The sequence below is a fragment of the Oncorhynchus gorbuscha genome, unplaced genomic scaffold (assembly GCF_021184085.1).
Source record: "Oncorhynchus gorbuscha isolate QuinsamMale2020 ecotype Even-year unplaced genomic scaffold, OgorEven_v1.0 Un_scaffold_3703, whole genome shotgun sequence".
Classification (NCBI taxonomy): domain Eukaryota; kingdom Metazoa; phylum Chordata; class Actinopteri; order Salmoniformes; family Salmonidae; genus Oncorhynchus; species Oncorhynchus gorbuscha.
The window spans coordinates 24525-36533 of record NW_025747884.1 but is presented as its reverse complement, the minus strand read 5'-3'; the positions used below and the strand labels follow the sequence as shown (position 1 = coordinate 36533).

The 12009-nt window shown below is 43.4% G+C and overlaps 1 protein-coding gene across 1 annotated transcript; it reads right to left on the bottom strand.

Moving 5' to 3' along the window:
- Nucleotides 1-9667: 9667 nt before the first annotated feature.
- On the bottom strand, nucleotides 9668-11682 carry LOC124028061. The gene is made up of 3 exons (XM_046340226.1): nucleotides 10536-11682; nucleotides 10285-10372; nucleotides 9668-9945 (listed from the first exon to the last, which is right to left on the bottom strand). Exons 1-3 carry the CDS (start codon nucleotides 11679-11681, stop codon nucleotides 9767-9769), a joined length of 1413 nt encoding a protein of 470 aa, XP_046196182.1. The 5' UTR covers nucleotide 11682; the 3' UTR covers nucleotides 9668-9766.
- Nucleotides 11683-12009: the final 327 nt, after the last annotated feature.

Here is a 12009-nt window from a genome sequence, read left to right as displayed (position 1 = left end):
TTTTACGTTAATAGAGTTGAACACCTTTTCCAACAGTCATGCACACCCCCTCAATATTCTATGATATTACTCTCATCAGCAAGCCTGCAACTTTTTCAACATTCTTATCATAAAAATCCCGACCTCATTCATACCGATATTAGTCCCCGACTGAATATCAAACGTATTTCATGCACACGATTTGAGTCTCACAAATCTTCATTTACGCCAGTAAACTTCAATTTACACCATACACACACAAATCTTCATTCTCCCCAGCAAGCAGACCAGTAGGAGATGCAATAGCCCCACCTTCTGTCCATACTCTGTACAGCTTCTCACCCAGTCTCCTCCACTCCTTATCCTCTCTGCCTTTATTGAATTCTAGAATGGACTTCAGCGTTCTCAACCTCTTTTCTATTTCCAACGACATTCCATGTACACTACAATACTGCCAACAACCCATGCCTTTACTGAAACCCAAGTGATACCCTTTCCCTACGGCTAAATCGGTCTCAAGTCCGAGTATTCAATTTGAATATCCGTCATTCACACTTGGCCCTGCCTAATGCATCACTCATACACGTGGTAAGTGATCTCTGTTACCACCTACCAACCAGGCATACTAGTACATCCCATACACAATGCACCATTAAGTATGGTTGATCAATAATAAAATTGCAGTTGCCAATGGAGATATTACTTTCTCAACTATTTTCCAATCTCACACATCATAATAGTTTAAATTTAGTAACTTACATCAAACAGGTGTCTCACAAAACTAAATTTGTATAACTCCAATGTGCAGAACTTTAGTTTTCCACAACAGGTGTCTGCTTACCCTTTTTAGTTGACCGGTCAGGATTTGTGAGACACACCGTCCGACGACAGTACTGGCCAATCGGCTGGCACACCAATGTCCGGCGATATCTTTTTACCAGACCACGTCAGGGTCACCATTTGTCATGTATTGTATGTTTTAGTAATTATATATGTAGAGGGATGTGGCGCCATCTCCTGGTGGTAAGCTCGTCTGTTCATCTGCCCCTCGTGGGGGGAGTGGCAACCCCCATCATTTCAGGATTTTTTTTATTCAGTTGTGCTTTCTGCGCTTCTTCTATGGCCCAAGTTCCTATCTTTAGTTCCTCTTCTGCTCTCTCTCTCTCTCTGTTTGGTCCCTTGGTTCCTCAATAAATGGGCCTTGTTTCTTCCTATTTCCTTGTCTCTAGCTTCCTGCAACGTCTCCCTTAACCCACATTCCATTGTTTTCAACTGGACCCCGGTTGGCAGTCCCCCTCCTAGGTAACCTGCTTGCGTCCATCTTAACTTTACTCCCTCCCAGACTTTCTTTATATCCTTCCACTGTCTCTTTACCCCTGATCTATATTCTATTTTTTTATCTAGGAACTCATTAAACTTCAGCTTTGGAGTATTGGGGGGTCGCCATTGTGAATTTTAAATCGTAATTCAATTTTAATTCAATCGGAAATTAATCGGAATTTAATCTGAATTTTACCAGACTACTTGAATATAATTAGAATATGCTTAGCCCGTCGTTAGTTAATAACAACGATGTATTCGAGGAGGCACTATTGCTCACACTCTGCCTTATCTCAGAGCTTTTCCTTGAATATTCAGTTCGAGAAAAACGATTGGGTTGGTATAGCTTTTGTGGAGCGCGCAACCAAGGGATCTATTCGACTATATAGTCACAATATTAATTATTATATTCAGATCGTATTTCAATTATACATCAGTCATTTTGTTCCTGATTATACATTTTACACAGAAGTTATAGATACATACAACATGGAAGTTTACATACAACATGGAAGTTTACATACAACATATAAGTTTCAGATTATCCAATAACCCTTCTTGAGTTCTCTCTCTCTCTCAAACCATCAACAATCTTGATGGAGACGATTACAACCACATTACATTTTATATGAACAGTTACAAATACACGTGTTCTCTCTAAACATTATCAGCCTATCTTTTGGACAACTTATCAGACTGGACTTCGACCGAGTCGCGGGACAAAGTTGCCAATCTTTTCCCCTCTCGGCGCCAGGTTTAATGAATAGTAATTAACTATCCCCTTACTGATTTTTATCCCTAATCTCTACCGTGCTGAATCCAAATTCATGTCCGACCCCTATCAATCAACACCATCAGACTGGACTTCGACTGAGTCTCGGAACAAAATTACAATTTGTCCCCTCGGCGCCAGGTTTAATGAATAGTAATTAACTATTCACTTACTGACCTGTTATTAACCCCTATCGGAACGTATCCAAATCCATGTCCATGTCCGACCCCTATCAATCAACACCATCAGACTGGACTTCGACCGAGTCTCGGTACAAAATTACAATTTGTCCCCTCGGCGCCAGGTTTAATGAATAGTAATTAACTATTCACTTACTGATCTGTTATTGACCCCTATCGGAACTAATCCAGGCCTCAAAAGTGATACCTCATCATTGAAAGCTATCAGACTGTGCTGACCGGGTCACGGGACAAAATTACAATTTATCCCCTCGGCGCCAGATTTAATGAATAGTAATTAACTACCCCTTACTGATATCTCATCAATGATTTAATCACCCGGCCGTCGCCGGTTTGTACCACATATGTTCACTTCACTGTACTTTCAACTTGTCAGCAAATTATAAATTTACACAAGAATTCATACTTACTCGGAAATACTGATCAAAATTTAGACAGACTATACGACAATATGCAAAGTTTGATTTAACAGGTTTTGCTTACCTTGTTTATAGTGCACCTTTTAGATCAGTTTCCCGAGTTGAGCAGAATTATTGTCCTCCCCCGAATTCCTTCACCCGTCTTCCTACAACCGTCCTTCCGTCACTCTCCTTCTCACACCCAATCAACTCTCTTCGACCGGACCGTTATTAAACCATCCTCTGCTACCAAATTCTGTTGATAAAAGGATATGTAGAAGGGTGAGCCGGTTAAGGATCGATTCAGACAAGGTGGTAGATTGTACGACAAGCGACAGATTTATTCAGAGTGAGAATATCTGGTACACGTATATACGGCTCTCCCATTCGCTCGCACAGAACAGCAGGAAAAAGAGAAAGAGTGAACCGTTACAATACAATTTATACAAAACAGAAAGTAGGTTGATCCTGGGAGATCGGCTCTTTTGATTGGTTCAGCTGGGCCGTCCGTCACTCTAGAATCCCGCCGTCACATCCGTTCAGCTAAAGGGGACTGTGTGTGTGCTGGATGGGGGTGTGTGTGCGTGAGTTATCCTGTAGGGGGCCCCACATCCTTTACTGTGATTTGTAGCCATGTATTTAGCAGTAGGCTGATCACTTGCATAAGAGAATAGCAATTAGCCTGCCATTTCGATCATTTGTGCGGATTAAAACAAGATAATGCCAAAGTCTCCAGTCATGTAAAATTATGTAGAATTGCACTAAATGCGTTTTTAAAAAGGCCAACACTTTCCCGGACCCTAGGCTACTAAGAATGTTCCCCATGTGTGCACCTTCTATAAGTGGCTCTACCCAAATGTGATGATATGCGTTCAATGCTCTATTATAATAGGTGATATTTTTTCTCATGAGTTCTGGTACCACAGAACCCCCCTCTCTAGCACCCACTCTTTGTTCTGGCACCTCCCAATTTACAAATTAAGCTCTGCTTCAAATTTTAAATATTTTTCTGCCCCACTGTATAGTGTGGTGGTATATAGTATGGTGATATATAGTATGTTGAGGTCAACCTGCTTGAGACTTAAAGTAATATTGCCCTTGCTCAACCAAGACCATGGTTATGGTAGAGTGATTGGTTAGTAAGAACACTGCTTCGTGAGTGTGAAGTGTTGTTGTACAGAGGTCCCTGGGTACATGTCCAGAGCCAGACAGGTACAGAACTCACTCTGTTCCACAAAGTTCTGTGGAAGATTTGCTAACATAGGAGAGTGGTTATGTATCTAAGTACAAATTTAACCACCAGAATAATGTTTATTTGTGTTCCTTACTTACACATCCCATCATTGACATAGTCAAAGCCAGACCTTCTGTCTGTCTCTCCTTCTCGCTGGTTGACTAGAGTGGAAATCTATAGTATTGTATGGTTGACCTGGGATAGAGCTGAAATGTGGCCCGATGTAGTGTTGCCTTTGTACCAAACACCCTTAGTCATAAACCTTTTCCCCATGTAATCGCCTCGACCTCAGTCTGGTGTTCGCTAACATTATCTGAAGAGTCTGTATACCCAGTCGTGTATAGTACAGTAGAGCAAAGCAGAGTACAGTAGACAGAGTACAGTAGAGTACAGTAGAGTACAGCAGAGTACAGCAGACTACAGTAGACTACCGCAGAGTACAGTAGAGCACAGCAGGCCGTATAGTAGGAGAAGAAGAGGCCCTTTGGGTTCATTGAAATACATATTCATAATATTTCTGTAAACAATTTAATCTGCACCCAGATCAGTCTTCAATTTAATTTTCACCCAGATTAGTGTTCAATTTAATCTGCACCCAGATTAGTGTTCAATGTTATAGAACAAAACTCAGTACAGCACATGAATTAGAGAATGTTGTTACAAATTTGAGCCACGAAATGGTGGTACATTATAAATTTAAATGGCATGGACCTTTGATTTGTCTATGGATAGAAATTGCCCTTGGGCACAGATCTTGGATCAGTTTACTCTCACCAAATCCTAACCTTTACCATTAGCAGTAAAAACACAAACCAGACCTAAGATCAGTGCAAAGGAGCCACTTCATCTTACCCCTGTAATTATATGACTCCTAATTTATATATACTGAGTGTACCAAACATTAGAAACACCTTCCTAATATTGAGTTGCACCCCGCCTTCTGCCAGCAGAACAGCCTCAATTTGTTGGGATATGGACTCTACAAGGTGTTTGAAAGCGTTCCCCAGGGATGCTGGCCCATGTTGACTCCAATGCTTCCAACAGTTGTGCCAAGTTGGCTGGATGTTCTTTGGGTGGTGGACCATTCATGATACACACAGGAAACTGTTGAGTGTGAAAAACCCCAGCAGCATTGCAGTTCTTGACACAAACCGGTGCACCTGGCACCTACTACCCCGTTCAAAGGCACTTAAATATTTTGTCTTGCCCATTCACCCTCTGAATGGCACACATACACAATCTGCCTCAATTGTCTCAAGGCTTAAAAATCCTTCTTTAACCTGTCCGCTCCCCTTCATCTACACTGAAGTGGATTTAACAAGTGACATCATTAAGGGATCATAGCTTTCACCTGGATTCACCTGGTCAGTCTTTGTCATGGAAAGAACAGGTGTTCATAATGTTTTGTTTACTCGGTGTATAAACACAACATAGGTATTTATGTAAAACAAGTGAATTTACTGTATGTCCATGGTCTTATACTTCAGCGGGAGCCGGTGGTGCGTGTGTTCAGTGCCGTGACGGGAGAGACCCTCTCAGTCTTGGGCACCGTGTTTCTCCTGAGTATGTCTGTGGCCAGGCTCATGACCCTGGTGTCCCAGCAGTGTGGGCTTCCCGTCAGCTCCTTCAGACTGAGCTCTCCCACTGGCCTGCAACTCTACGACTGCAACCGGCTGCACGACTACGCCATTGACCTTGGTATGGCCTTTATACTGTAACGTTTCATATTGATTCTTAGCATTACTGTAGAGGTGCAGTGAAGTTGCAGCATTGCAAATGCAAAAAAATAAAAGCGCTCAACACCTTATGGATGTAACACAGAGACAAATGGACTGTATGGAACACATTCTTGGTTCATGGAAACCAGGAGGACAACCTGCATGTGTCTCTGTCTCCCAGGGGCTACTCTACGGTTGGACACCTGGGATGGGTGGGCGGAGTTCCTCAGAGGCTGCTTCCTGGGACACAGACTGACCGTCCAACGACACCTGTCTAGAGAGAGACCTGTGATGAGGTCAGAATACACATCTACACACTGAACTGTATGATAGACTTACTATCAACAGTGATGGTACTGAATCTTTATATAGCTTACAATGATAGTACTGACCCTGTATATAGCTTACAATGATGGTACTGACCCTGTATATAGCTTACAATGATAGTACTGACCCTGTATATAGCTTACAATGATTGTACTGACCCTGTATGTAGCTTACAATGATGGTACTGACCCTGTATATAGCTTACAATGATAGTACTGACCCTGTATATAGCTTACAATGATTGTACTGACCCTGTATATAGCTTACAATGATGGTACTGACCCTGTATATAGCTTACAATGATAGTACTGACCCTGTATGTAGCTTACCATGATGGTACTGACCCTGTATGTAGCTTACAATGATGGTACTGACCCTGTATGTAGCTTACAATGATGGTACTGACCCTGTATGTAGCTTACAATGATGGTACTGACCCTGTATGTAGCTTACAATGATGGTACTGACCCTGTATGTAGCTTACAATGATGGTACTGACCCTGTATATAGCTTATAATGATGGTACTGACCCTGTATATAGCTTATAATGATGGTACTGACCCTGTATATAGCTTATAATGATGGTACTGACCCTGTATATAGCTTATAATGATGGTACTGACCCTGTATGTAGCTTACAATGATAGTACTGACCCTGTATGTAGCTTACAATGATGGTACTGACCCTGTATATAGCTTATAATGATGGTACTGACCCTGTATATAGCTTATAATGATGGTACTGACCCTGTATATAGCTTATAATGATGGTACTGACCCTGTATATAGCTTATAATGATGGTACTGACCCTGTATATAGCTTATAATGATGGTACTGACCCTGTATGTAGCTTATAATGATGGTACTGACCCTGTATGTAGCTTATAATGATGGTACTGACCCTGTATGTAGCTTATAATGATGGTACTGACCCTGTATGTAGCTTATATTCCCTTGTTTTTTCCTTCATATGTTTTTTCTCTTACCCTGATATTTAATACTGCATTGTGGGAAAGAGTTTGCAAGTAAGCTTTTTACTATACCGTTTTATAACCCACTGGATCTTGTGAACTTGACAAAAAAAACTTGAAACGTGTTATAAATACATTGATTCTGTATTATTCCAGGTTCCAGCTCCGGGTGGCACTCTACATCGCTGCTTCTCTGGGCCACCTGGACCTGGCCGGCTGGCTGCTGGAGAGGGGGGTGCGTGTCATTGAGCCGGTGGGGGTTCACCCTTACCGTGAGTGGTGCCACCAGACGGCCCACCCCGACGTCGCCAAGTGTCCCGCTGTCGCCTCCATCGAGCGCGGCCAGCTCACCATCCTCAAGCTGCCTGTCGGGATCCCCAGGGTCGTGACCCCCTGAGGATCGCCCTCCAGTACGGCCACAGAGAGTGTGTGAGTCACCTGGCCACCAAGCTGTGCTCTGTGGTGGTCCTCCCAGGTATGGCCCTGCCCATGCGGACATACCTCCAGATAAAGGGCTGGGTGAGGCTGGGGCAGAGGAGAGCAGCATCCAGGCACTGCATGGGCCTCAACAGGGCTCCGTTCAGGACCAGGGTGGGCGACACGGTCCTGGTGGACGGCTTCACCCTCCCCAAGATGTCCTCCAAGCCCAGGAGGAGTGAGGCCAAGGTGGGTATCAGGGTGATGTCCACAGCCTCTCACAGCCACGAGGGATGAAAGAGAGAAGAAGAGGGGATGTGGAGGGAAGGGATGTGAGGAGGATGAGAGTGGGGATCAGAACAGCAACCAATGGAGGAGCAGAGTTCCGCTCCCGCCCATTTCCAGAGACACCAATCTCAGACCTGTGTTTGCCTCGCCAAACTCCGCCCAGATACTCACCACCTCACTGGAGGCCTTTCCTCTCCACTGCGACCCGCACACCCAGAGAAAACGCCATATACTGTTTGGCCTTGGCCAGGTTAGTCCAAGTTTAAATGACAGCTACGGTGACTATGAATATTTCTCTGGAGGTTTCTTATGAAAGGTGTGAATACTGTCAGAAGAAGCCTCCTATAATCAGTGGGGGGGGAACACATGTACAAGCTGTTTACACACTTTTTATTTTATTTGGTTCAAGCATTTACCCACCTTTTGTGGAAGATGCATTGAGAGTATAGGGAGTGTTACTTCTTTAATCCTGAACGGCAATCAGCATTTACCAGTCAATGGTTTTACCACTTCATCACTGCCTATGATATACCCTTATCCTCCCTGAATAGATTTCAGTACAAACAAATCATGAGCCAACCATCATGCTTAGAAGGTATATAGTCAAATCAACTCAAACTTTATTTGTCACATGCGTTGAATACAATAAGTGTAGATCTTTCCGTGAAGTGTTTACTTTACAAGCCCTTAACAAACAGTGCAGTTCAAGAAGAGTTAAGAGAATATTTACCCAATAAACTAAAGTAACAAATAATAAAACAGTTGAACTTGTCCGGTGGCCATTTGATTAATTGTTCAGCAGTCTTATGACTTGGGGTTAGAAGCTGTTATTGGTTTACCCTGACAAGTCCTGAAACAAATCATGAGCCAACTATCATGCTTAGAAGGTATATAGTGTCAGTCTTATTGGTTCACAAGTTGTTTCAGTATGGGGAGAGGATAGGATGTAAGGGCACTTCATTAATGCATTGAGGCCATTACATATACAGTATTTCACAATGCTACGACACAGATTTGGTCTCCTAACCTTGTACTGGTTGATTGACTCTCTAACAGTGCCTTCACACAGAGACCATGGTTGCAGCAGCTGAATGTAGCGCGGACTCTGGCCAGGAGGAGTGCTCAGCACATTGGGTAGACACCAGGATCCTGGTCATTAGACTGCTGAACAGCTTCTACCCCCAAGCCATTAGACTGCTGAACAGCTTCTACCCCCAAGTCATTAGACTGCTGAACAGCTTCTACCCCCAAGCCATTAGACTGCTGAACAGCTTCTACCCCAAGCCATTAGACTGCTGAACAGCTTTTACCCCAAGTCATTAGACTGCTGAACAGCTTCTACCCCCAAGTCAGACTGCTGAACAGCTTCTACCCCCAAGTCAGACTGCTGAACAGCTTCTACCCCCAAGTCAGACTGCTGAACAGCTTCTACCCCCAAGTCATTAGACTGCTGAACAGCCTTCTACCCCCAAGTCATTAGACTGCTGAACAGCTTCTACCCCCAAGTCAGACTGCTGAACAGCTTCTACCCCCAAGTCAGACTGCTGAACAGCTTCTACCCCCAAGTCAGACTGCTGAACAGCTTCCACCCCAAGCCATTAGACTGCTGAACAGCTTTTACCCCAAGTCATTAGACTGCTGAACAGCTTCTACCCCCAAGTCATTAGACTGCTGAACGTTAATTAAATGTCCACCTGCACTATTTGCATTGACCCCCTTTGTTATTGATGTATTTTTCTAATTGTTTTCCACTGACTCTCTTGAATTGGCTCGATGCAACACTCACTACACTCTACCCACACATTCACTGTGACACTGACCGACTTTCACACTAGCTGCTGCTACTGTGTTTATTATCTATCCTGATTGCCTAGTCACTTTTACCCTTACCTACATGTACATACTGTATTACCTCGACTACCTCACACCCATGCACATTGACTCGGTACTGGTACTCCTTGTATTTTGCCTTGTTATTGTTATTGTGTTACTATTTAGAAAATATTTTCTTACTTTTTAACTCTGCATTGTTGGGAATGGGCTCGTAATAAAGCCTCTCACAGTTGTTTTCGGCGTATGTGACCAATACGATTAGATTTTCATCTGAACAAATGAATGCTCTCGTTGTTATAATGAGGAATTTATTTAAATAATTTGGTTTTCCTTGAAGATTTGAATGGGCTGAGAAAGCCTTTCGTGATGGATCTAGACAATCTGGTGAAAAGGGAGGGTTTGCGACTCTTCTCTTCAAGTGGGAAGGACGATGCGATATCATAAATTCCCTCTGGAGAAAAGGAGCCATGAGATGTTGTCATCGTCTCTGTAACGAAAGACCATCCAGCATGCCATCAATTTACATTTTTACTCATTTATCAGACACTCTTATCTAGAGACTTACAAGGAGCAATTAGGATTAAGTGCCTTGCTCAAGAGCACATTGACAGATTTTGCCTCGTGAACTCAGGGATTCTGAACCAGCAACCTATCGGTTACTGGCCCAACCTCTTAACCCACTAGGCTACCACCCAGCCCACAGTACAGTATGTCATAGGTAACAACTCAGAGGAGTACAATGTCTTTCCAAATGAATTAGTGGAATGGTAAAGGGATAATGTCTCAGTCTTGACTGAGCAGCAGCCTAAACTGCAGTAGGGCATACCTGTAAAGTACACAGTAGGGGAAATGTTCTGAGGCTGGTACTCCAGAGACTCTTGAGGACAGAGGTTCTTACTAACTTTCTTGGAAGCCTGGTTGGTGGGAAAAGGCACATTAAAACAAACTGAATTTTTTTTTATATCTTAAAGTACAGCATATCAATTGCAAAGAAGCAGTGCAAAGCCATGACACAAATAATCATATATTTCCCAAAAGGTCAACAGTAGTGTTATTCATGAAATATGTGTACTATACCTTTGTGTTAAAGGTGAGGACCTGCTCTCCAGTTGTGCTGATGGTATCCCTTTCCAAATCAAACACGCCTTCTACAATGTCACTGGTGGCCACGCTGGTAGCAGACTCAAAATAACATTTAGCAGTGGCTTTGGTGATCATTTGAAGAATGACCATGCAAGTAGAAGTCTTTGGTTCGTTCTGGACTGAAACATCAAAGTTTATGTTTTCATACTCATCTGACCACTGTCTCAGGAAGCACTTCACTGTCTCTTCAGCAAATATCTGGAGAAGCTGAGAGGAGAGCTCCTTGGATATGGCACATTGTTCCTTTCCCCATTTCAGCCTTGAAAGAATGGAGTCTGAAGCACTTTTGGCTGCTTCCAATGTTAAGACCTGTGGAGTGCTGTGGCTGTCCTGAAGGGCTATCACTTTATCCACCAATTCATGACTGAAAACGTGGATGGTCCAAGTGGAAATTATTTTTCTCAATTTCCTAACAGCAGATCGGAGGTCATCAAGATGAGAAGCACCCTGTCCATCTTCCTGTGTGTTCTCAACACTTTCCACCATAATGTCCACTACCACCCCAGCAGCTTGCCTGACTTTGTCCACAAAGGTTACAGGAAGTAAGTCCTCTGTGTGAAAGAAGTCCTCAATGATTGTGTTTCTAACAATGGGAAAGTCAATCTGAGCAGGAAACTCAGTGGGGATGGGAGTCCCGGGTAAGGCAAAGTGCCATTTCGACTGCCTTACTTTTGAAGTAGGTGTTAGAGAGATGGAGGAGCGTGAAGAAGAGGCATTTCTTGTAGTTTGGCTGTCAGCACTCCTACAACGGATCGTGCCAATATCCTCCAGCATGGATCCCGAGAGCTCAGTGGTTTTAGATAGTAATTTGTGCGGAATGTCCACACAGGCATCGTTTCCACCAGGTGTAACACTGCTCTGGTTGACCTCAAGATGGCCAAGACTTGTTCTTTGTGATGCAGGACTGCTTTGATATGTAAAGATTTGGATTGAACCAAGTGTTGTGTCTGATCTTTGAAGATCTTTTCTGAGAAACTCCGTAATCTTACTTTGCAGACTGTAGTAGATGTTACGAGCAACAGACCGGATCCTTTTCTCAGAAACCTGTCCAGTGGTGAGCAGGGAGGTTCCAGATACCATGTCAGATGATTGCGTGGTCTGGGGAGCTCCTGCTGGTCTTTCACCATGGTTTGTATAATATCAGTAGATGTGGTGGATGTAGATACAGACTGGAGGTACTTATCTGTTGTACCTTCCTCCACAATGTTAAATGATCTAGAGAGGACCTCACTCACTCCTTTCTCAGCTTTGGTTTGGAACTCATGACTAGAGAGTTTTTGGAGGCTCTTTGTTGAAAGACTGTGGGAAGATGCAATGCCTTTGGAGGCAGCCGTGCTGCAATCTAGACTTACTGGAGAGGTTCGCTCAGGAGAACCTTGGAGACGTTCAAACATGTCTTCACATGGTG